The sequence below is a fragment of the Oryza brachyantha genome, chromosome 4 (assembly GCF_000231095.2).
Source record: "Oryza brachyantha chromosome 4, ObraRS2, whole genome shotgun sequence".
NCBI lineage: Eukaryota > Viridiplantae > Streptophyta > Magnoliopsida > Poales > Poaceae > Oryza > Oryza brachyantha.
This window is the reverse complement of record NC_023166.2, coordinates 19676837-19698547: the sequence shown is the minus strand read 5'-3', so window position 1 is coordinate 19698547 and position 21711 is coordinate 19676837. Positions and strand designations below refer to the sequence as shown.

General features: G+C 44.1%; 2 protein-coding genes across 3 annotated transcripts; one reads left to right on the top strand and one right to left on the bottom strand.

Moving 5' to 3' along the window:
* The first annotated feature begins 9464 nt into the window (after positions 1 to 9464).
* Positions 9465 to 10727, top strand: LOC102711345 (ethylene-responsive transcription factor ERF008-like). The gene has a single exon (XM_040522895.1). It carries the CDS (start codon positions 9698 to 9700, stop codon positions 10379 to 10381), a length of 684 nt encoding a protein of 227 aa, XP_040378829.1. The 5' UTR covers positions 9465 to 9697; the 3' UTR covers positions 10382 to 10727.
* A 2228-nt stretch (positions 10728 to 12955) lies between these two features.
* On the bottom strand, positions 12956 to 18474 carry LOC102709835 (probable E3 ubiquitin-protein ligase HIP1). Of its 2 annotated transcripts, none has more exons than XM_006652855.2 (7): positions 18082 to 18474; positions 15468 to 17009; positions 15242 to 15382; positions 14559 to 14609; positions 14046 to 14123; positions 13829 to 13972; positions 12956 to 13343 (listed from the first exon to the last, which is right to left on the bottom strand). In XM_006652855.2, the coding sequence occupies exons 2-7, from the start codon at positions 16920 to 16922 to the stop codon at positions 13212 to 13214; spliced, it is 2001 nt and encodes a 666-aa protein (XP_006652918.1). In that variant the 5' UTR covers positions 16923 to 17009; positions 18082 to 18474; the 3' UTR covers positions 12956 to 13211. The 2 variants fall into 2 exon arrangements, with proteins under 2 accessions (XP_006652918.1, XP_015692100.1); XM_015836614.2 differs by lacking the exon at positions 12956 to 13343 and adding an exon at positions 13388 to 13479 and having other exon boundaries at positions 18082 to 18465.
* Positions 18475 to 21711: the final 3237 nt, after the last annotated feature.

Here is a 21711-nt window from a genome sequence, read left to right as displayed (position 1 = left end):
CAAGAAGTACATGCCAAGAACATCAGGGCGCCAGGACATGGGGGTCAGTTCTCCTCCTACTACACATTGGCAGGTTGCTGCATCCACAAGAAAATGAACACATCAACCATGCAGTTGGGTACGCTACGTTACGTAGCTGCCGAAGCCGGCTGGAAAGCAGGGGGTGAAAGGGAGCGAGACGACGTACAGTATAGTTGGTCTCGTTGCAGTGGTCCTCGATCGGTGCTCCTTTCCAACGTTGGTGAATCATGATCGATCGGTCAATTTGCAACAAGAGAGTGATGGAGGCCAGTAGAGTGCTACTACAAGCCCTCGCCTTCTTCTTCCTCTCCTCTCTCTGTCTTTTTATTTGGGGGGCGATGCATGCTGCCGCAGCGGGATAATAGCTAGCGTCGTCCACCGTAGTAGTGGGTTTCCTCCTTTTCAAGCAAATGAACAATGATTAGCTCCGAAAAGAAGAGCAACTTGTCAGGTGTGGTCGACTATCACACCATAAGACCTGGCCCATTTGGGTATGTTCCGGGAATTAAGCCCTCTACCGGCACAAGCGTGGGGCTTTTATCACCGTCGCCAACACACAATTGCCTAGTAGGGTTCGACACCGGCACGGGCTACTTGGGCTCGACATGTACACGAGACCTCGCTTTCTTACTTTCTTTTTTCCCCTTTTCCCTTTTCTTTTCTGACAGCCATTGCCTGCCCCCCGAGCAGAGCACGCATAGTATGATGATCATCGCCTAGGACTGTAGTCTTCCCAAGTGTACACGCCCCACCTTTTTTTTCACCTTTCCAAACCTCCGACACCCACAACATGTTCGTTACTAGTAGTGCTGCTACTGGCCATGCCGGCCGGCAAAGCTACCAGCCCATCGTAACAGCAGATGCATGCACGGCGCACGGGCACGGTAGTGGGAGCACGACGCACCGAAGCAGGCAGCACCCATCACGTAAGCGAGCTGATAAAGCCCTTTGCGATATCCACATCCCCCCACCACGCCACCACGGCTGATTCGGCGCGCGCGCGTGCAGAGTCATCCCACTCTCGCTCGCTCGCTCGGGAGTCACGGGGCGGCGAAAGCGGAGGCGAATTCCGAGTTCGCGGCGGGTTGGTGCGTGGCCGCGCGCACCGGCCGGCCTGCCTGCCTGCTTGTCGGCGCGCCCCGCCTGGCAGCGACGGAACGAACACGCGCGTACAGCGGAGCCGGCAGGCAAAGCAGTACTACAGTAGCGCCAAGCAGGTACGGTGGTACGCTCGCGTCGCTTGTTTTAATCGGTGGGCATCAGCGAGCGCTGGCTGGCTGGCTGGAACCGTCCAACTGCCGGCGGGGGCGGAGTCGGCAGTGGAATTCCAGAGCACGAGCATTATCCACTCTGTCCCCGGTCGCTCTCGCCGCTACTCCCCCACCACGCCCCATTTCCTCCCGTCTCGCTCGCTTATTATATAGCGGCACCAGATGAAGAATCAATCAACTCATGCTGCTGCACTTGTTTATCTATAAAGATAGCAGCAGCTGACGTTGCTATTGCTCGCTCGTGTCTACACTATTTTTATTATTGTTTGGAAAGAAAACATAAGCCATTCAATTTTTTTATTAGTGTTTCTCCTATTTCAATGATTGCTAAGACAATAAGTGCTTGGAAAGAAAACATGAGCCATTCAAAATTTTAAAATTAATCACTAAAGTGATTAAAAAAATATTTTGATAGTATTTGCTAAACTGTCTAAAATTATGTTTTGGAACAAAACGAGTGCTCTTGTTATCCAAAAATAAGATTGTTTTTTTGCCCCTCTTATTTGTCTCAAAATAAGTGTACCTCTGAGCAATCACTATTGAAGTTTGTAAAAGTTGAAGGGTGATGGTTTATGTTTTGAATGAAAAAGGTCAAACGATATACTTATGAACAAAAAATAATTTATAAAAAAAATTATATATGTATTCTTAGTGACTTAAAATATAATGATAAACTATAAACTTTGGTGAAAAAAACCTGAAAATCAACTTTAAATTTATGTTGAAAATTTAATTTTTGGCTTATAAACGTAAGCACAATAAAAACATGGGGTGGAAAACAAACAATTCCATTCGATTCGATAAAGTTAAGTATATTTTAGTCTTTTGATTTAAAGTTATTTTTTAAAACGGAAGCGGCAGCGAGGAACGGATCCATCCATCGTTGCATTCCTCGTTACTCCACCCCGTCTTTTTGTTTATTGGGCGCCACAGATAAGATAGCAACAGCCTCTACCTCACCTCTGTTCTCCACTTCTCTCTCGTTTCCTCTGCGGCCGCGCGCGCGCGTCCCTTTCGATCGCTAGCCCCCGCTTGCTTTGCTTTGCTCACCTCACCTCACCCAGCCAACCAACCCCTCTTCCCTCCCCTCGTCAGGATAACAACCAATGCCCACATCGACACTTGATGATTATGATACGGCCATGATTGATTGCACCAGAGCATCTGCTAACACTAGTAGAGTATCCATCTCTACTGTGTCTCTGCGACTATCACAAAGGGCAGGTGGCCGGCTGGCTGGCTGGCTGTAAGGGATCTGGATTTGGTGCACGCTATTCCTGGTTAGTTATTGGACGGACAAGTACAAATAGAATATACAGCTCGGCACGCGCATGTACTGATTAGGGCACATCGTCCCTGTTGGATAAAAATAACCAGCCGCCCCCGGAGAGGATACAAACATATCGATCGAGCTGATATATATTCAACACCACAAGTAGTAGGTGTTTTTTTCCTCAACAGTATAATCAATCCGACCAAGCAATAACGAACGCTGCCAGAGCAAGCTAACTCCTTCGCTTTGGCTCTCGCAGCTTGTCTTTTGTGACTTGCTTCAACGAAGACGGTATCCTATCCTGTCATGCCCTGGCCTCCGGTACGTCGGCGGTCCAGAAAGCCATAAACGCGGCCGCGACGTATGGATGACCCGCCACCGACAACATCTGTGAACTGGAAGTCGTTGCGCGATTCCTAATAACAGAAGTAGAGACCGAAATCGGTTGGGGGCGCGCGCACACACCACCTACCTACACGGCGCCGGCAACGCCACCCGCACACGAACAACTCTCCCCGTGAGGCCGTGACGTGACGTCTCAAAACTCGGAACTGGCCGCGCGGTTGGACGGATTCCTCCTCGTCGCTCCCACTTCACCCAACCCTATCCCGCATCTACACGTCGCGTTCCAAAGCGAGGACGCACCGACCTCCACCCGGAGCGATCCGCGCCGTCCACATAGTCGCACCCATCCCAGCCGTCCGTTCCAACTCCGCCGACCCCGACCAAGCTGGGCGGCGAGGGGGGATGGACGTGGCGGGGACGGGATGACGATGCGCTCAACAAAAAGGAAAAGTGAAGTGGACACGACACGACGCGATGTGATTAGCCGGGGCGGGAGCTGCTAATCTTGCGGGAAATCTACGTCATTAGTAGTAGTATGATTGGGATTTGGAGAGGATAGTGGGCGGGCGTTGCCGTCGCTGGCAAGCGAATTGACGTCGCTTGTCCGGATCAGCACGAGCGACACGTACGTGCGTTGGCATGGGCGGGGGTGGATAGGGAATTGGCGGGGCTGCTCCTAGCTAGTGCGCCGCGCCGCGGTGCCGTGGACGGGGAGGGAAACGTCCACGTCGGCGCGACGCCACCTAGAGGGATCGAGCACAGCCAGCCGCCTCGCCTCATGTCGACATGTCGGTGCCTGACTCTTCTGCCGGCGGAGGATCGGTTGGGGGTTGGCCCGAAATTAGTGGTGCTTGCTCGCGTGTGCGTGCGTGCTTCCGTCCACCGAACGTACGAAACGATCGATGCTGGCGCGGACGGATGGGGGTGGCCGTTGTTTATTACTGCCGCGGGCGCGGACGCAAAAGCAGCCGGCTTTGTAATTGTACTGTACTGCCGCAGGCTGGTGGCTGGAGAGGGCGGGGAGGGGGGACTGGCTAGGTGCTGCATGCGGCATGGAGGTAGTAACGGAGAACGTGCGCGTGTCAGTTTTTAATGGTGCCGGTGGTGCAACCAGTCAAGAGCAGCATCAACACCGAAAATTGTCGCTCGCCGTACGTACTAAACCTCGTCGGTTCAGTCCGGGATAACTCTATCAGGTTTTCATTTTTGTCAACGCGTGCATAACCTGCGAGGTGAAAGTACAGTTAATCATATCTGGTACGTTTTGTTTTTTTCTTGTGCGAAAGCCTCTCCTATTTTATACCCAATATACCACTACGCCGTTGTCTTGCATAAAAGGCAACCGGCTGTATACACAAATTAGGGCGAGGCTTCGTTGACGAAGTAAAACCGGGCCCGGATCAGGTTCCAAGTGTGGTTGGCGTCCCGGCACCGCAACTACGAACGGGAGCCCGGAACTGAAAGCGTGCGCCTTTTTTCTGGTTTCTGCATGCATATGCGACCCGGCTTTTCTTGACCTTAGAGCGGCTTTAGGCCTTTAGCTAGTACTCCTGCTACTATTTAGATAGAGATCCTATCGTACCAGCGCGACATGCGCATGCATCACGATCCGTCGAGCCGAGCAAGGCAGCTGCTTTAGCTAGAGCCACCCATCATAGGGATAGATAGAGATTGAGATAGGAGTAGATTCATTCGTAGTACGTACGACGTTATCGCTCACCTATCTCGCGGTGGCTCGCCCGGTTACTCCGACATGTGGTGGTCCAGGGGCCTCCTTTTCACGCGCGCGAGGGCAAGCGACGAGCCAGCGATCCGAGCCCGCGGCGTCGCCCAACGCCTCCCCGTTTCGCGCGCGCCATGTACGCTTTCTCGCTTGCATATGCCTGCCCCGGTCATTAGAGCTAAGGGCTTGTTTAGTTAAAAAAAACTTTTTCAAAAACATCACATCAAATCTTTAGAAATCTAAATAAAATATTAAATATAGATGAAAATTAAAATTAATTAGAGCATGTACAACGTCTGTCTTTAAGCCTTCTGTATGTTACGAAATTTGTAAAAAACCCCGTCCCATCTAATAGACGACCGGAGTGTCTCTTCGCGAAGAGACAGCAGGGGTGCGTGCTCTAATACCAAACCGACACCGCTAGCACTGTTGTACGCCGCGTCTCGTCTATTCACTGACACCATTGATTACCTTGATTTATGTGTCAAACGATAAATTAAATGTTTTGTAGATAAACAAATAGACAAGTCATTGTACAAGATGTCTATTTAGCTGTCTGTATGTGTCAAATAGACAACAACCATCTACACTGTTGTACTTGCCCTTACACGGTTATGGGGAAAATCATGAGATGAATCTTTTGAGCCTAATTAGTACATGATTATTAGTCATAAGTGCTATAGTAACCAACATATGCTAATGATAGATTAATTAGACTCAAATTTGTTGTAATTAGACTATGTTTAATACTTCAACTATGTGACCGTGCGCGTCCTCTCCCAAAAATTTTTGGAAACTAAATAGGGCTTAAATTCAATAGTATAACCAACTACTAGCTGCAATTCATCTATAATCAATATAATAGTCAATTCATACAATTGTTATCTACAAAATATATACTACCATATCCTTTTTTTTTCTCGAATGCAAGATTTACATGTCAATATATTAGCAGGAAAAAGTTTTGGTACACGACGCCTAGAAGCCTGACAAGTCTTTAGGCTCAGACCCGAGAAAGAAAAAATAGAACGACTAGACTAGACGCGTGACTAAGAACACAAGCGCAACACTAGAAGAGATACTACCATATCCTACCTATCATATACATATTACATATTTAGAATCTATAGCTCATTTTTCTTTAATCTAATCTCTTATCTTCTTAAAATTTCTTAAAATTTGTAGTTGACTTATAATATTCTATCGTACATGATGTTAGCACGCGCGGGGCTCAGCTCATTTGCTGCTGGCCGGCGTGACTCTCGCGTCGACAACCCATGAATCTGCACAGCCGTGGCGGGGCCACGGTGTACGTACTGTTGTACCGTCTAGCTGGCTAGCCAAGCCTCGTTAGATTTGCCCGATTTAGGCCCCGTTTAGTTTCCAAAAATTTTCACCCAAAAACATTACATTAAATCTTTAAACATCTAAATAGAATATTAAATATAGATAAACTAAAAAACTAATTACACAGTTATGTGAGAAATCATGAGGCGAATCTTTTGAGCCTAATTAGTATATGATTAGACATAAGTACTACAGTAACCCACATGTACTAATGATGGATTAATTAGGCTCAAAAGATTCGTCTCGTGATTTCCATGCCAGGCGTGAAATTCGTTTATTTTACATTCTTATCCGAAAACCCCTTTCAACATCCAATCAAACGTCTGATGTTACACGCAGAAATTTTCATTTCACCGACTAGACATGGAGTTTTTGGACAGGGAAGCCGGCCGCCGGCCAGCTAACTCCGCCCAATTATGCGTGGAGGCGGCTATAGCTCATGCACAATTGACTCCACCTAAAAAGAGCCAATTATCAAGTGACAAAATTAGCATAATTAAAGTGTGTATTAGCTGTGGGCTACAATACATCAGACTAAAGTTTCTTTTCGGAGAAAATGCCGCACGTTAGTAACGGTCCAGAAATGTCGTCTCAAGCTTTTGGGGGCAAACAAAGTTAACGGTTTTAAGTTAGTGAACGCCACTGTCATCGATCTTCTCTAAAACTGTAACACGTATATAAAGTGCAAAATTTGGGTCATCTTTTAATTTTTTAGAAAACTAAACGGCATATTTATTAATGGAAAATAATTTATGAATATTATTTTTATATATATGTTTATAGCGATCTAAAGGCTAGGACAGTAAAATAAACATCGGTGAAAAAATCTCAAAATCAACTCTAAAAATTTAAAATTTTAACTTATAAATATAAGCCAAAAAATAATAAGTAAAAGCCAAAAAAATAAGGGTACTAAAGTGGCTGTCATCTACACGTAGCTTGCTAACTGGTGTAAACATGCAGCTCGATCAAGTACATACGTGCAGTCTGAAATGTTGTATACAGATTTTTCGACAGCTAGAGTGAAAGTACATGACTGCAGAGTCTCGCCTAAGGTCAACACGATCACAAATGTAGCGACAAGTGTGCAAGAGAGTTGGTGGAGATGAAAGAAGGATGGATGTGACATAATTAGAGATAGTCATAATTTTTTTGTTTGTGTTCTTGACTCAGGGCTTTGTAAAAAAATTTTAAAAAAACATTATATCAAATCTTTGAACACACATTTGCAGTATTAAATATAGTAGTCTAATTATGAAACAAATTTTAGATTCCGCCAGGAAACCGCGAGACGAATCTTTTAAGTCTAATTAATCCGTCATTAGCACATGTTGGTTACTGTAGCACTTATGGCTAATTATGTCCTAATTAGGCTCAAAAGATTTATCTCGCGATTTCCCCATAACTGTATAATTAGTTTTAATATTCATGTATATTTAATACTTTATTTAGATGTTCAAAAATTCGATGTGAGGTTTTGGGAAAAGTTTTTCGCAACTAAACATGCCCTTATGATTGGCGTTAGGCTGCACACGATCGATGTACAGTGGTGTGGTTGAGGCCGCAAAATTTAATTAACAAAACAATTAGTGTGGATGTTTCTATAAATTGTACATGCATGAATAAATTGATTTGGTTGTGAATAAACCTTGTCATATATGATGTAGTATACGATGTCAATGGCTTAAGCTCACCTTATCAAATATACTGCATAACCAGTTATATCGGACTAGATACCCCAAATAATGGATAGACACACGAATAGACTTGGACTTTGAGGTCTAATCGAACAAGGTTTTCGCAGAAGACCAATATTGCTTGATCCAGTCAAGAGTTTATCTCCTGAGTTTTATTTGGACATGGGGGATACCACAGGGTATAAATACATGTCTCCTAAGAAGTGGTGGGCATCGAATACTGAATCAGGAAGATAAACACCATTAGCTGCATTGAGAAAACATTCAAAGGAGCCCGATTTGGAAAATGAATGGTTGCATGATTGCATCTTATGCAATGCATTTAAGAATACTCCTGGTGATTTGACGGAATTTAACTGGGACATTTCAAAACACTGCAACTATTCAATTCTGAAGCTTCCGATAGTGTATATGTGCTGAATCATTGTCTATTAATCACTTAATCACTTGTATTAATTTTGATATAAGCTGCCTCAATTTTGTATTTTGATTTTGTACGCATGTGTCTATCATTGCCAGGAACATCGTTCAGTCTGTTGCCAGAAATTATTGTCTTCTACTCCCTCCGTATCAACATGTTTGATTTTTTTTATTACAATTTTTGATCATTTGTCTTATTTAAAAAATTATGAAAATATTATTTATTTTGCTTGTGACTTATTTTATTATCAAAAATAACTTTAAGTATAACTTGTTATTTTTGTAAATTTTTAAATAAGACGAATGATCAAACGTTACGATAAAAAAAATCAAACATAATACGTATAGTATTTTCAATCCCTTTTCCCATGCACCGGGCAGCTAGCTGCCATTAGCATAAAAACATGACTTGGACCGTCTACTATTATGTCAATATTATTACATTTACTACACGTGAGTTGTATCTATCTGCAAGTTCACTTCTCAGTAATGATAGTACTATTATGGTAAAAAATGTAAATTCTATAAAACATGGGAGCCAGACATACACCGGCGGCCTAGGGAGTAATCCACGAATGTGATCGTGCTTTCTTTTTTACTCAATGCTAGTCTATTACAATTTAATTGAAAGTATGAACATGATTCCGTTCTTTAGTCGAATTGATCTAACCTAATTGACAGTGCTATTAGAAATAAAATATTTTCTATTTCTAAAAACACAATTATACCTCTACTATAACTATCAATCTACACGCTTATAATTTGAATATATTATAATCTAATGGTGAATATTTTTCTCTTTTTCTCTAGTTAAGGTAGTAATTTCTAGCTCGTACAGTGAACATAGAACCTTAAACTATTTGCTATTTCTAAATACACGGTTGTACTTCTCATAATTTTTTTATCATAGCTTAGTTTCTAGCATTAGCTTTTAAATTGTTAAAATACATATATACAATTTTTATTTATAAATTATTTTTCGTTTTCAAATATGTTTTTTGGGTTTTTTTGCTGAAGCAGCGAAAGAATGACCCCTTATCATTTTAAATCCACCTATAAGTTACCCTTTTTTAAAAAAATGATTCACCTAAAAGTTCTGTGAACATATATATATATATGTCAAGTGAGATGTCGAGCAGGAGGAAGTACACGAGCACATAGAGAGACGGAGGACGCGGCAAAAGGCAGATTCATATGCCGCCTCCTGTATACTGTTACGGAAATGCACAGGTGGTTGTACCCCAAGACGGTGGTCGTCGACCTATACGATGTCCGGATGCAAGTAAGCCGGTGGACCTAACAATTACGCTGCCGCCCAGGCTCAGGCTCCCCTCCAAACAGCACAGCACAGTACAGTGCCCGCCGTCGACGTCTTCCTCCCGAGTTTATTTTATCATTATCGCAACCAAACTCTAATCATACCACCCCCACCCACAAAATCCCAATACAAATACCACCCAACAAATAGATAGCGAGAAAGAAAAGAGAGGAGAAGAAGAAGAGAAGAAGCCCAACCAACGCCAAAAAGCTACTGCTGCTTGCACAGGAGAGAGCAGAGAGAGAGAGAAGAGGCGAGGCGGCGGCGGCGGCGGCTTCGCTCATGCAGGGCGAGTACCGCTCCTCCAGCGAGGACTCGGCTGCCTCGGCTGCTGCCGCGGCGGCGGCGGCTATGGCTCCTCTGGCCGCTGCTGCCGCGGCGGTCGCTGCCAAGGAGGAGCACGCGGCGGCGGCGGCGGCGGCGGCGCTGCCGTTGCAGCAGCAGCAGCCGCGGCGGCAGTACCGTGGCGTGCGGATGCGCAAGTGGGGCAAGTGGGTGGCGGAGATCCGGGAGCCGCACAAGCGGACGCGCATCTGGCTGGGGTCGTACGCGACGCCCGTGGCGGCGGCGCGCGCCTACGACACGGCGGTGTTCTACCTGCGCGGGCGGTCGGCGCGGCTCAACTTCCCCGAGGAGATCTCCTCGCTGGCGTCCCTGTCCGAGGGCGGTGGCGCCGGCGAGCCGCGGGAGCCCGACGGCGGCACGCTCTCCGCGGCCTCGATCCGGAAGAAGGCCATCGAGGTCGGTTCGCGCGTCGACGCGCTCCAGACCGGCATGATGGTCGCGCCGACCCATCACCGCGAGCGGCAGAAGCATCACCAACACCACCACCACCACCCGCAGCTGCAGCCGCCCGGCGAGGAGCAACACCACGAGCAGAAGCAGCAGCGGACGGCATGGAGCGGGCGGGCCAAGAACCCGGATCTAAACCAGGCGCCGAGCCCGGAGAGCTCCGACGCCGAGTAGAAGCCAACAGAACCACGGCGGCAAGATCAAAGCCGGCTTCACTTCCAACTCAGCAACGAGAGCAACATGCAGCCAGCGTATGATCACCTCCACGCAACCCACGCTTGCAGCACACCCCAACCCACCTACCTATTCGTCCACTCCCCCATCTCCACCGGCGGCAGCTTCGTGGCGAGATTTTTCGATGCGGTTTTGGATAAGAACAAAGGAAGAGAGGAGGATGCGTCGGGAGGAGGGCGGTGGAGACGGGGAGGAGGAGGACGCCACAAGTGGCGGTCTTTCCAAATGTCAAAAAAGACAGCTGTAACAGTGATAAAACAAGTCATCATCTCTGTGTTTTTTTTCTCCCCTCTCCTCTCCTCTGTGTTATCGACTAGATAGATAAGCAGCGATCGATTAGTACCTTAATTAAACTAATCCCCCTCTCCTCTCAAATTCCTCTTTGTTTGATGCCCACTGCCTCGTCGTCACAGGTATATACAATTGCGAAGTCTTGATCTAGTTGCTCATCCGCCCTCACCCCTTAATCCAGTTGTCTGTTGGTGAGCGAACCCCAGCGTTAGGTTAGGCGGCCAGCCACCCACAATCCTTAATCACTCGCGAGTCACAATTGAGCATCTGTTTGCGTGCCTGTAATGCGTGTGTGTGAACGTGCAAACGCGCAATCATGCATGGGATCAGTGGACGGCGTAGTGCTGGTGGTGGTGGCAAGCCATGTCGTTTGGCTAATCTAATAACCAATTATGACCTTGCGACACTACTACTACAACTACTAATACTAAGGTAGCAATCACAGGTAGGTGTCCAATGGCAGGAGCCGTGGTACTTTGCAGGAGTGCCCCCTGCCATCGCAAGTATGCGTTGCATACTTTGCATGGGATGGTTGTTAGGCCGGCCACCACATCGGAAAACGTCGTGATTGCTCATCATGATGATTGCAGTGTGCGTACGTTCTCATGTTTTTTGCATGGGCTCAAAGTACCCGTCTCTCCTACCGACCTTCTATTGTGCAACAGTGCCTGTTCGTGCTCGGACTCGTCGTGGCAGCTAGCCGTGCGGCGGCATGAATTCTCCTCCTCCCTGTGGCTGCATCGGCGACGGCGAGGACGGTTGAAGCTGGAACAACCCATGCAGTGTGTACTTACGCCGCGGCAGTAAATTTTGCAGGACCATATGAGGAGGAGAGGAGCCGGTTTACCCCATCAGCACATGACGCTAGTAATGCAAAACACGGGCTAGCCTGCAGATGCATGCAGAGGCGACAGCAGTGCAAATTTCTTGTACGTACAGACAGTGCACGCCGTCCCCACCTCTCACTGTTCTACCTCCCCTAATGTTGGTCTACCATTGTTTCATAAAACCCCAATGCAAAGTTTTCTTGTAATACATATATTCATATGAAACCACTGTTTTCTCCTTAGGGACGTACATTTTGCGTCTAATCGTTAATTTTCCGGCGATCCAATGCAATGTAGCCCCTGGATTTTTGCTGCTGTTCTCTGTGATTTGTTGTAGCCAGGCTCAGCCAGACCGAGCTCGCTCCCCTGTACTGTTCAATATGTCTATTACGCTTGCTGGGAGGGAAGGCGACGTTGCCCTGCGATTCGGTACCTTTCTGGCCTTTTTGGGCGCCCTACCGATCCGACCCAACAAGCCACCCACGAAACCAGCACGCCACGCCACGACACAAACCACTGTGCCGCTCCACGAAAAAAGGCGCACCCGACCAGCCGCGCGCCCAAACCCACCCTTTGTCGCTCGCCGCATCTGCGTCGTCTGTGACGAATCGATCACACGGCCGGCTAATAATCTGCGCTCCCAACCGGGCCATCTCCAACTTTCGCGAGCTACTACACAGCCCAGCCTCGATCGAGCAAGGCCCATCACGTGTTGGGACTTGACAACGTGCCAAAAGAAAGAATTTTCGTGTCAAAAAGTACAGGACGGGGGAGGAATCCGTATCTAGCCGATGATAATTGTGTCCGTGTCGTTGCACGAAATCGTGGTTATGTCGAGAGGGCATGGGAATCGAGTTCTACGTAGGCCGCCGCTAGCGTCCAATTCGTTGAGTCTGACGGCGAATCTGAAATACATGCAGCTCCAAATCAGGGGCCTAGCTAGCATTAGCATAGGAGGGCAGGCACGCACCCGCGGTGCGATGAGTGGAGCGGAGACGATACCCTGCCGGTGGGAATACGGCTACAGCGACCGGTGGCCGCCGCCGCGGTCGAGGCCGACGTGTGCTTTTGCCGCTTTCCGTAGCATCGCTCGCGCGCGCTCTAGCCATCACGATGCCGCGGCGCGGACGTCGGCGTGTTGGGGGCGGCCGGCGACTGTGACGGCGACGGCGGCAGTTGCGTGCCGGCTTTTCGCGCCGCGGCGTCTGTGGCCGACAAGAAACAGATACAGGTGCACCGAACAGGGTGCACTGGATCATTGGATGGGATCTCAAGTTAACCCAGCCAGAGAGGAAACATGAATTACTGCAAAAATAGTGTGGTAGCAAGTGGTTGGTAGTACCAGGTTGGCACATGGTAGCATAGCAGATCAGGCAGGATTAACAGGGCACGACGGTTGGGGGAAAAAATTGAACTTTCATCCAATATATCAGCCATAAATATTCAGTTGAATGCAGAGCGACAGATTCCAGGGATTATTTACTGCAGGGGAGCAGTTTTTGCAGGGACCAGTTCTTTTTTACCTTTTTTTAAAATCAAATTTGTAGGTCAATGGCAAAAAAAAATTCTAATCAAAAAACGGCACGGTAATATGAATCACTAAATGATCTTGCGATCGAACAGGCACGCAGCGCTTCTGCACTGCGCTTTTCCTATGTCTTCAGAGCAGTATTTTTGCAGATCGGACATGTGTTCTTCACCACCAGCCATTGCCTGACGCAACGAACATGGAAATCATGCCCACAGTCCAGTGTCCCGAGATCATCCCCATCAACATACTCTTCCTGGATAAACAGGGAGAACCGACGTGATTAACATATTAGCGCATCGATAGAAATTAGTTTGGAGAATTTAGCATGCCAGAGTTTTTCATTGATTTAAGAAGACTAATACTGCTTGGGTATGATCAACATACTCTTCCTGGATAAACAGGGAGAAACAAGGAAGATCTTGAATGCCAAGGTATGATATTGCTTGGGTAGGTCAGTAGGTGTAGCATTCAGCTAGTACAAGTTTTAGAACTTCAGTATTATTGTCCAACTAGTAGTGGTTCACAGGCCTGACTGACCTACAGCTACATTATTAATGGATAGTGTGTTTCTAGTTTAAATCGTCACATTCACAGGCTTATGTCACCTAAAGACACTAAAGACATGACGTACAATTAACAAAGCAAAATGCACATATCATTGAACCTACTAGATTTGAAGTTTTAACCATACATCGCAAACTAGTAGGTCATAAGAGTCTGATAGGCCTTGCGTTATACCTGGCAGATACAGCATGGCTCATCTTCCACAGATGCCTCCAATCTCCATGATGAGAATTCCCTTTGCTTTAGGAGCTTGGTCACTTCTTCCTCACTGAGGCCAGTGCTAACATTACCTATTCTTTCCTCCAGTGCCAATAGCTCCTGGAAGACGACAACAATGATGAGAGTTTTGCTGGATGAAGACCTAGATAACATCGTGCCAAGGAAAACCAACCTCATAAGACATATTGTCTATGTCAAGGCGCATATCCCTGTGTCTGTCATGAATGTCGACTCCACCATAGAAAATTGACTGTAACAAGAACAGACATACATGGAAGCAAGAGTAAATCCCTCGAGAATAAGCAAATATTAAGAAATTTATGCAATGGCCATTCATCTTTAGTGCATATCCGTTTACATTTATCTGAAAACAGAATAGAATTCCAGTACAATGTGTATGTGAGTATTTGCATTTCAATAAATAACGGTAGAGAGTTTTTTGTTCTTGAAATAATTATTGTATTTTGTGAATCATAGGTAATATGGTATCTCATGCATTCAGTATCAGCAATTTCCGCATTCCAATATACAGAACCTCATGAAGGTTTAAACAACACCATATGAGATACTAGCCCCAACTTGGAATTTTTTGAGACAAGGTGGTCTCATCAATATTTTCACAAGGCAATGCAGATGCAAACATGAGGTAAAGTAGGGAAACTCCAAAAGAACTACTGTTACTGACCTCAAATCTAACATTTTCCCCTCTGTGAATCATTTCAAGTGCATTCCGGATCTGGTGACAAGCAAAAAGATAAGAAACATATGGTCTGGCATAGACTTCATGATTACACGAATTTATTAATAAACGGTATATTCTTGCACGGATGGTTCATTAATTATTGCAAATCCCCAAATATTCAGGATTCTAGAGAATACACGGTTAAAAAAATGTAGCATGAACATGGTTAATAGTTAAATTTCATGATAGAAGACCAAGATCATAACAGATCAGACTTGAAAAAAAACAAGATGAAACCAGTATTTCATAACTATTAATCCACTGTGACATTTTTAAAAAAGAAAATATGAATGCACTCTCTTATGCAGTACGGCCTACTAAAAGAAATGTCACTAATGCTTGGTTTGCTATAGGCACAAGATGATCATGCACAAAGGGAATAAAGCAACAGTGACGACATTTACAGACTGATAACTGAGAAAACACAAATTCATCTTTCACATGCAGAATTAGGTGGACCATTGCATAAGATTTACAAGAGAGTCAGAATTAACATTATTTTGTTCTTTACTGTTATACATATTCCTAATGATGCATCTGTATGTAATGGGTGTAGACATAACACTATGACGGCCCAGTTAAGAACAAAAACAGGCAAGAAAAGGAAAAAAGAGCAGAATTGGTACCTCGATTAATCTTCTTCCTTCCCTGCTCCTAGTAGACAATGGAACACCCCAAACACCATCACCTTGTCGTTCCAACAGAAAACCTGACCTTAGGCGAGGGTGCTGATGGCTGCGAAGTGCTCCAGAAAGACGACTTATTTCCTGAGAAAATCAAATGCAAGAAGATTATTAAAATACAAATCGAATTGAAAAGGAAACATATTGAAATGAGCAAGAGAAATGTAACCTCTGATAAATTACGAGGATTGCGTCTATGCAAGTTTTGATGAGCAATAAATGGGGAGGCCGGTGGATTGACCATCAAACTGGCAGTAGCTCTCGATGAAGGAACATTTCCTGGAATGGTAGTAACTCTGCCATCAACATTCCAACTAGATGGTTCTGGTATCAAATGCCTCATGTCTAGTGTAGATGGAGGAACTGCATCAGGGAAGTTGGTAGCGACTACATTCCGCCCGCTAAAGTCTTCACTACCAATAGTTCTATTCTCCAAATTGCCTGTTCTTGATGATGAAGTCCCTTGACCAGAGAAACGGTGTGCCATTTGTGGAATACCAGGAACCACATTCATGGGATGCTGGTATTGAAAGTTCAAGCTACTGACCACAGGAATTACCTCAGGTGGTTCGTCAAATGTACTCTGAAAGGGAGGTGGCTGATGATTCCATGAATTGGAATGTCTGATAGCACTTGAAGAAGGCCACACACCATAGGGGCCAATTTGTTGTGCCAGGGTAGTTCTTGGTCGAAAACTTCTTTGTGACATTCCTGAGTTATTATTGCCTCCACTAAGATCATAGCTACTAGATGACAATCCTGCTGTAGCTACATAAGTCGGGGGTTGCTCATCCACGGCGCTTGGAACCAACAGACAATTAGGAGAGGGTAAATTTGTACTAGGTGAGGGGTTGCGACTGGAAGAAGCGATGCTATGGAAAATACTATCGTTCCTGTGGGAAAAACTAGTGCTGGCACCTGCTGAGCACTGCCCATGCCCATGAACTCCCTCAATATTTTTCCTCTTGCATGCTAGACGACGGCCATCCAGGGAACTACCTGGTCGGTGATCAATGCCTTCTGGCATCAACGAAAAATCACCTATAGAATTTTCACTGCCATTCAAAGAATTAAAAGACTCAGGTTGCTCGGCACCTAATATGAATGTCCTGTATGGATGTAATCTCAGGTCGGAGGCCTGAGCATTTGTACCAGTACGAGAGCAGCCACCATGCTGCTCAGAGCCTTGTGCAGCGCCATTCACATTTGAACTTTGACCAGATAGATCATTACCATTGATGTTGAGGCCTATATCTACATTGTCCAAAGAAAGATTGTGCTCAGCTGCCAAGCGCCTTTCACCAATCCTCAGGACACCACCGATATTACGTTGCTCTGTTTTGATCTCGTTAGAGCTCCCAAAATGTAGTGAACTGCCACTTGCACTTGCTTCACCTGACTCCCAAAATCCTAAAAATGTGCCGTCTTGATGCGCGCTGTTTCCATACGGAATAGCTCCATCACTACGGTTCACCTGATAACCTTGAAGATTATGTGATTCCACGGAACCAAGAATGTTGTTCCAATAACCTTGTTGATCCATGACAGGGTTTCCTGAGCTAGATGCATGGTCAAATCCAAACACATCAGCAAGCTGCTCAACAGAGTTCTTCTGTCCCTGCATTACTGAAGATGTGCTCTTTATCAATTGATGTCTGGCAATAGCATCTCACGTACAGCTCATCTCTTTCAAGCAAGGGAAAGGAGGGTTCTGTATATGAAAGCAAAGATTACAATTTTGTAACAAATGTTCTGTTTAACATTGCAATAGCAGAACAAGCAAACAACATGCTCAAATTGAAGGAATGCTGAATGCTAAGGAACATCACATACTAGGCATGCCCAATTTCGGTCACTGGGTCTACAGAACAATGCAAGTCCAATCTTAATTATTAACTATAGTAGAACTAATTAATATCTATAGAAATGTGAACAGAGAAATATTTTGTTCTCGCTAGTGCTCCTAAATGACTCTGCTACCAGAAAGTTCTTATTTTTGAAAAAAAAATGTTTGATGTCCAAAAGTAGGAAGACTCGTTTGGGTTTCATAGAATAGAAATTCATTATGTCATTGATGAGGGTATTAACTGGTTTGACAGTAGCAATCTTGGCATGAACCGCATTTGGTGAGTTATATGGATGCACCAAACTTGATGGTTTGGGTTGCTGTTGTAAGCAAAGGTTGTGCTGATGCATGCAATTTAATGAGTGAAAGACACGGTGATTGTACATTGCATGCGACCTAAACAGATGGACTGCATGCACGATGGGCCCCATTGCCTCTGTGGACTCTCAAAAAAATACTTTCGTTTCATTTTGCATTTAATTCCCTTCCTTTCCGGTTTGTAAAAAAAGATTTAAGTAAATCAAGCAAACACAAGGAAAAGTAGAAGCGGCGATCCACGGTTTCAAGGGACGGATTAATTATCTCGTGACCAAATTGAAAGGCAACCAACACAGAGAAAAATTTAACTAACCCAAGCCATCTCGGTTTCGCACGGTAACACACCAAGCAGGAGAGAAACGTATCGTTTAGTACAAAGTTTGGAGGAATATGTTTATGAAAAACATGTTTTTTCACGGTTTGATAACATTTGACGCATTCCAGACCATAGAAACACCTCGTGGGACGAACAACGAAAGAATCAACAGGAAAGGATACATATTGCAAAGGAACCATGGATTCCTAACCAAAGAGTATGGAAGTCCAGCATGCATCAGAAGAACAAGATAAATTAAACAAAAACAGAGACAGAGATACATAGAGATGCAGCAAACCATACCAGAAACAGGTCCAGAGTCTTTCAACAACTCCCAAGAACCACAAGGCCAAAGCAAAAAAAGAACAGACTTTTCTCGGTTTTCCCTTCCTCCCTCCGTTCCTCCTCTCTTCGTTTCTTGATCCTCTCCAAGGTAGATAGAGAGAAGAGGAAGAAAGAGAGAGAGAGGGAGAAAGAATCAGCACAACAACCGGAGGAAACGACCGATTGCTAGAAGAGAGGAAGGAGAGAAAGATGGTGCGACCGAATTCAGAGAGATCGACAAGGTGGGTGGAGAAGCGGCAGAGAAGGGAATGGGTGGAGGAAATTTTGTCAAGAGAGGGAGAGAGCGAGAGGGAGGAGGAGAGGAGAAAGACAGGGAGAGAGAGGGAGGTGGGGTGGTGGTGATGAGAGGATGTAAGAAGAAGAGAGGAGGAGAGAGAAGTTTGGCTGAATTTGGATTTATTTATTTCTCCATCTCATCTCTCTCTTCCTGTGGGTCTTGTTGGAAGGATCCCTTTCTTCCTCCTCTCTCCACTAAAAAACCAGCCTTTAAATGCTCCTCCTCATCTCATTAGGATTACACAATTAGCCTCTCCTTTAACAAGGGCCAAAGAAAGATTAGGAGAGGCCACTGTTTATGTCTTGTGTGTGTTGTCTTTCACATGACCTCCCCTCCACTTTTGGATTTTTGCAGCACTCTTTCTCTGCATGCTCATCCTCTCCATTGAATACTGTGGTGGAGTTTTTTTCCCCTTACTTTTTCTTCTATCCTTGGCTGAGCATCCTTGCATTGATTATTTCTAGGTGTAATCCAAGTGTCATGCCATATTCAAATGGCTGCCTGTTTGTCACCTCATGAGTAAATGTGAAAGTGAGCTATTCACTGTCCAGATAAGTTACCAGGAGTACTACTGCTTTAGGAATTAGGAGGAGTACTAATGTGTGAGCTGGTTCTTTTAGAAGCACTAATTGTATTGCTGTTATTGGAAGACACTCGGTTTCTCTTCCAAATAGTGTTATCTTTTCCATAAGTTTTGTACTACTAAATCAAGAGGCTTTTCCTTGCAAGGAAGCCATTGATTGTGGTGTGGCGTTTCAATATTCTCTCTGTCATGTTGGTTGACACGCATATATTCGCTTTAAAAACGAGGGTTCACATGAATTTGCCATATAAACTTGTTCCTCCTGTGCATCAAACTCACGCGACCACGTATAGTATCATCACCTTTTTGCTGCATTTCTGCTTCTTTCCAGCTCAAACATAATAAAACAATAAAACGTATAATTGACACCTCCGGAATTCTGCAAACGCTCAAAGCACCTGACCGCTAAACACATTTTTAAAGATACTAATATTTAATTCAAAATTTATCATATGCTAATTGTATTGTTTTACCGAGGATAACGGGCTAATTAAAAAGCCTTGAACATTGCGTAGAGATAATTTACATGGTTAATCCCCCGGAAAAATAATGTTTCGTAGAATTCTACAATCACAATAGAACTAATTATCGCTAAACTGTCGAGACCCTCAATTTTTCATTTCTGCTTATATTTATAAGACAAAATTTAAATTTAAGGTTTATTTTTGTGTTTTTCGTTATAGTTTATTTTTTAGCTTTAACTTCTATCTTGCTAAGAATACAAATATAAAATTTTTATTCACAAAATATTTTTAATTTATAAAAATATCATTTCGCTTGATGACCCTTAAAACTCGATTGCAGTTTTTGCCGTCAGAAACCTCACGTAGCCACAACATGCACGTCTTCGGGCCCACAGTGCCACATCAGATAGATGAAGTGAAGTCAAAACGTGATACGTGTCCTGAGCGGTGCACGGCATGCATGCGCCATTTCAGCTTACGTCCGTCACACGCACAGATAATCACCTCATATCATCGCACGTAGCAGCCACAAACGAAAGAAATATCAACCAAAAAAAAAAGAAAATGGCCGCACGAACAACTCCTCTTTTATCACCTGCACTGCACTTGCCCAGAAGAACACTGCCAACATTTTCCAGTCTCAATAATTACATGCTTGAAATTTACATACGGTCAACCGATTGGACTAGCAGCACGCAGAGAAAGACGAGGTTTGTATTAGTGTCTGTTTCAGAGGCAGTACTATATTATATATACTTTTTCAAAAGTATGCTACAAATTGCACGCCCTATTCTTATATAAGCACGTCCCGATATTTATAAATCGTTTTTGCCGAAAGAAAAATTAACCGTAAATATAAACACTTGTGCCTATATGATAAAACTGGATGGGTATATTTTACTATCTGTTTTTTATTATTTAAATATTTTCAACTTAACATTATCCTGAGGAACTTTTTCAGTCAAATATTTTGGTCATGCCAAACTCTCCATGCTATGCTAGTAAGGCATGTTTAGTTTCTAAAAAGTATCGAATATTTAAACATCTAAATAAAGCATTAAATATAGATAAAATAAAAAACAAATGCCACAGCTACAGAAGAAACCTTGAGACGAATCTTTTGAGCCTAATTAATTCATAATTAACCATAAGTGCTACAATACCAACATGTGCTAATGACGGATTAATTAGGCTCAAAACATTTGTCTTGCGGTTTCTAGGTTGGCTGTGAAATTTGTTTTTTCATTCATGTCCGAAAAACCTTCCGACATTCGGTCAAACATCCAACATGACATTTCTCCCAAAATTTTTTGTCATCTTTACGGGCCTAAGGAGCTGGAATAGTAGCATTATTTTACCACCATGTGATTGTATTTTTTTTCATAAAAATAACAAACAACATATTTTAAAAAATAGTTATGAATTAAAACTTTTATATATGTATTCTTAGCGATATTAAAACCAATGCTAAAAAATAAACTTCAGTAAAAAACCTCAAAATCATTCAAATATAAGGTTGATAATTCAAATCTGCAAAAATGAGAAGATGGAGACGCAAGTCACTCTAATTCATGTGATAGAACTCTGGCCAAAAGGTTCATATTTAAAAAATAAAAATAAATTAGTTAGCACATTTATTTTTAAGATTTAAAAATAAAAAAGACCAAACAAAAACTTTCCAATAAGCCTAACTTGATGAGCTACACGCTGAGTGTGCAGAGGCAAATTTTCTTCAGGAGAGCAATTTATGTGTGTGTGTGACCTTTTATAGGTCGTTGGGTGCTTGGAATGGCTTTGCGGCTTTTCTGACGGAGCTCGTGCTACGTGGAGTACTTGGCAGGGGGGAATATACTGTGAGAATGCGCTGAGGGTGAGCCACTGCTTTACTTTCCCTCTCTTCCTCCATCTCAGTTTGGATTGGATTCTCTCATCTTTAGCTACCCCTTTATCCCTAGCTGCTTTGGGTTAAATTGCGTAAAGAACCTCAGCTCCAGACTATCCCCTCATTGGGCTCAGATAAAAAAACAAAAGAAAAGTGGGCAAATTTCCATCCGGGTGATCAAAAGCCAAAGCACATTTTAGAAAAGCATATCATTTGGGGGTGCTAAAGTCATAGTGTACGCCGTTTGTTTTTTTATTTAAGGTCGTTGACTTTTAAAGTTATGTTTTACCGTTATGGTTTGGTTTGTAAAAGAAAAAGATAAACGATATATTTGTAAATAAAAAATATTTTATTAATAAAATAATTTATATGTGTATTCTTA

Excerpts from the sequence above, each read along its gene's own strand:
- LOC102711345 (XM_040522895.1), top strand. The coding sequence starts at position 9,698 with ATGCAGGGCGAGTACCGCTCCTCCAGCGAGGACTCGGCTGCCTCGGCT.
- LOC102709835 (XM_006652855.2), bottom strand. The coding sequence starts at position 16,922 with ATGCAGGGACAGAAGAACTCTGTTGAGCAGCTTGCTGATGTGTTTGGA. Across the intron at positions 14,124-14,558 it reads GGGAAAATGTTAGATTTGAG|TCAATTTTCTATGGTGGAGT; the intron begins GTCAGTAACAGT and ends TTCTTGTTACAG. Across the intron at positions 13,344-13,828 it reads AGCCATGCTGTATCTGCCAG|GAAGAGTATGTTGATGGGGA; the intron begins GTATAACGCAAG and ends CTGTTTATCCAG.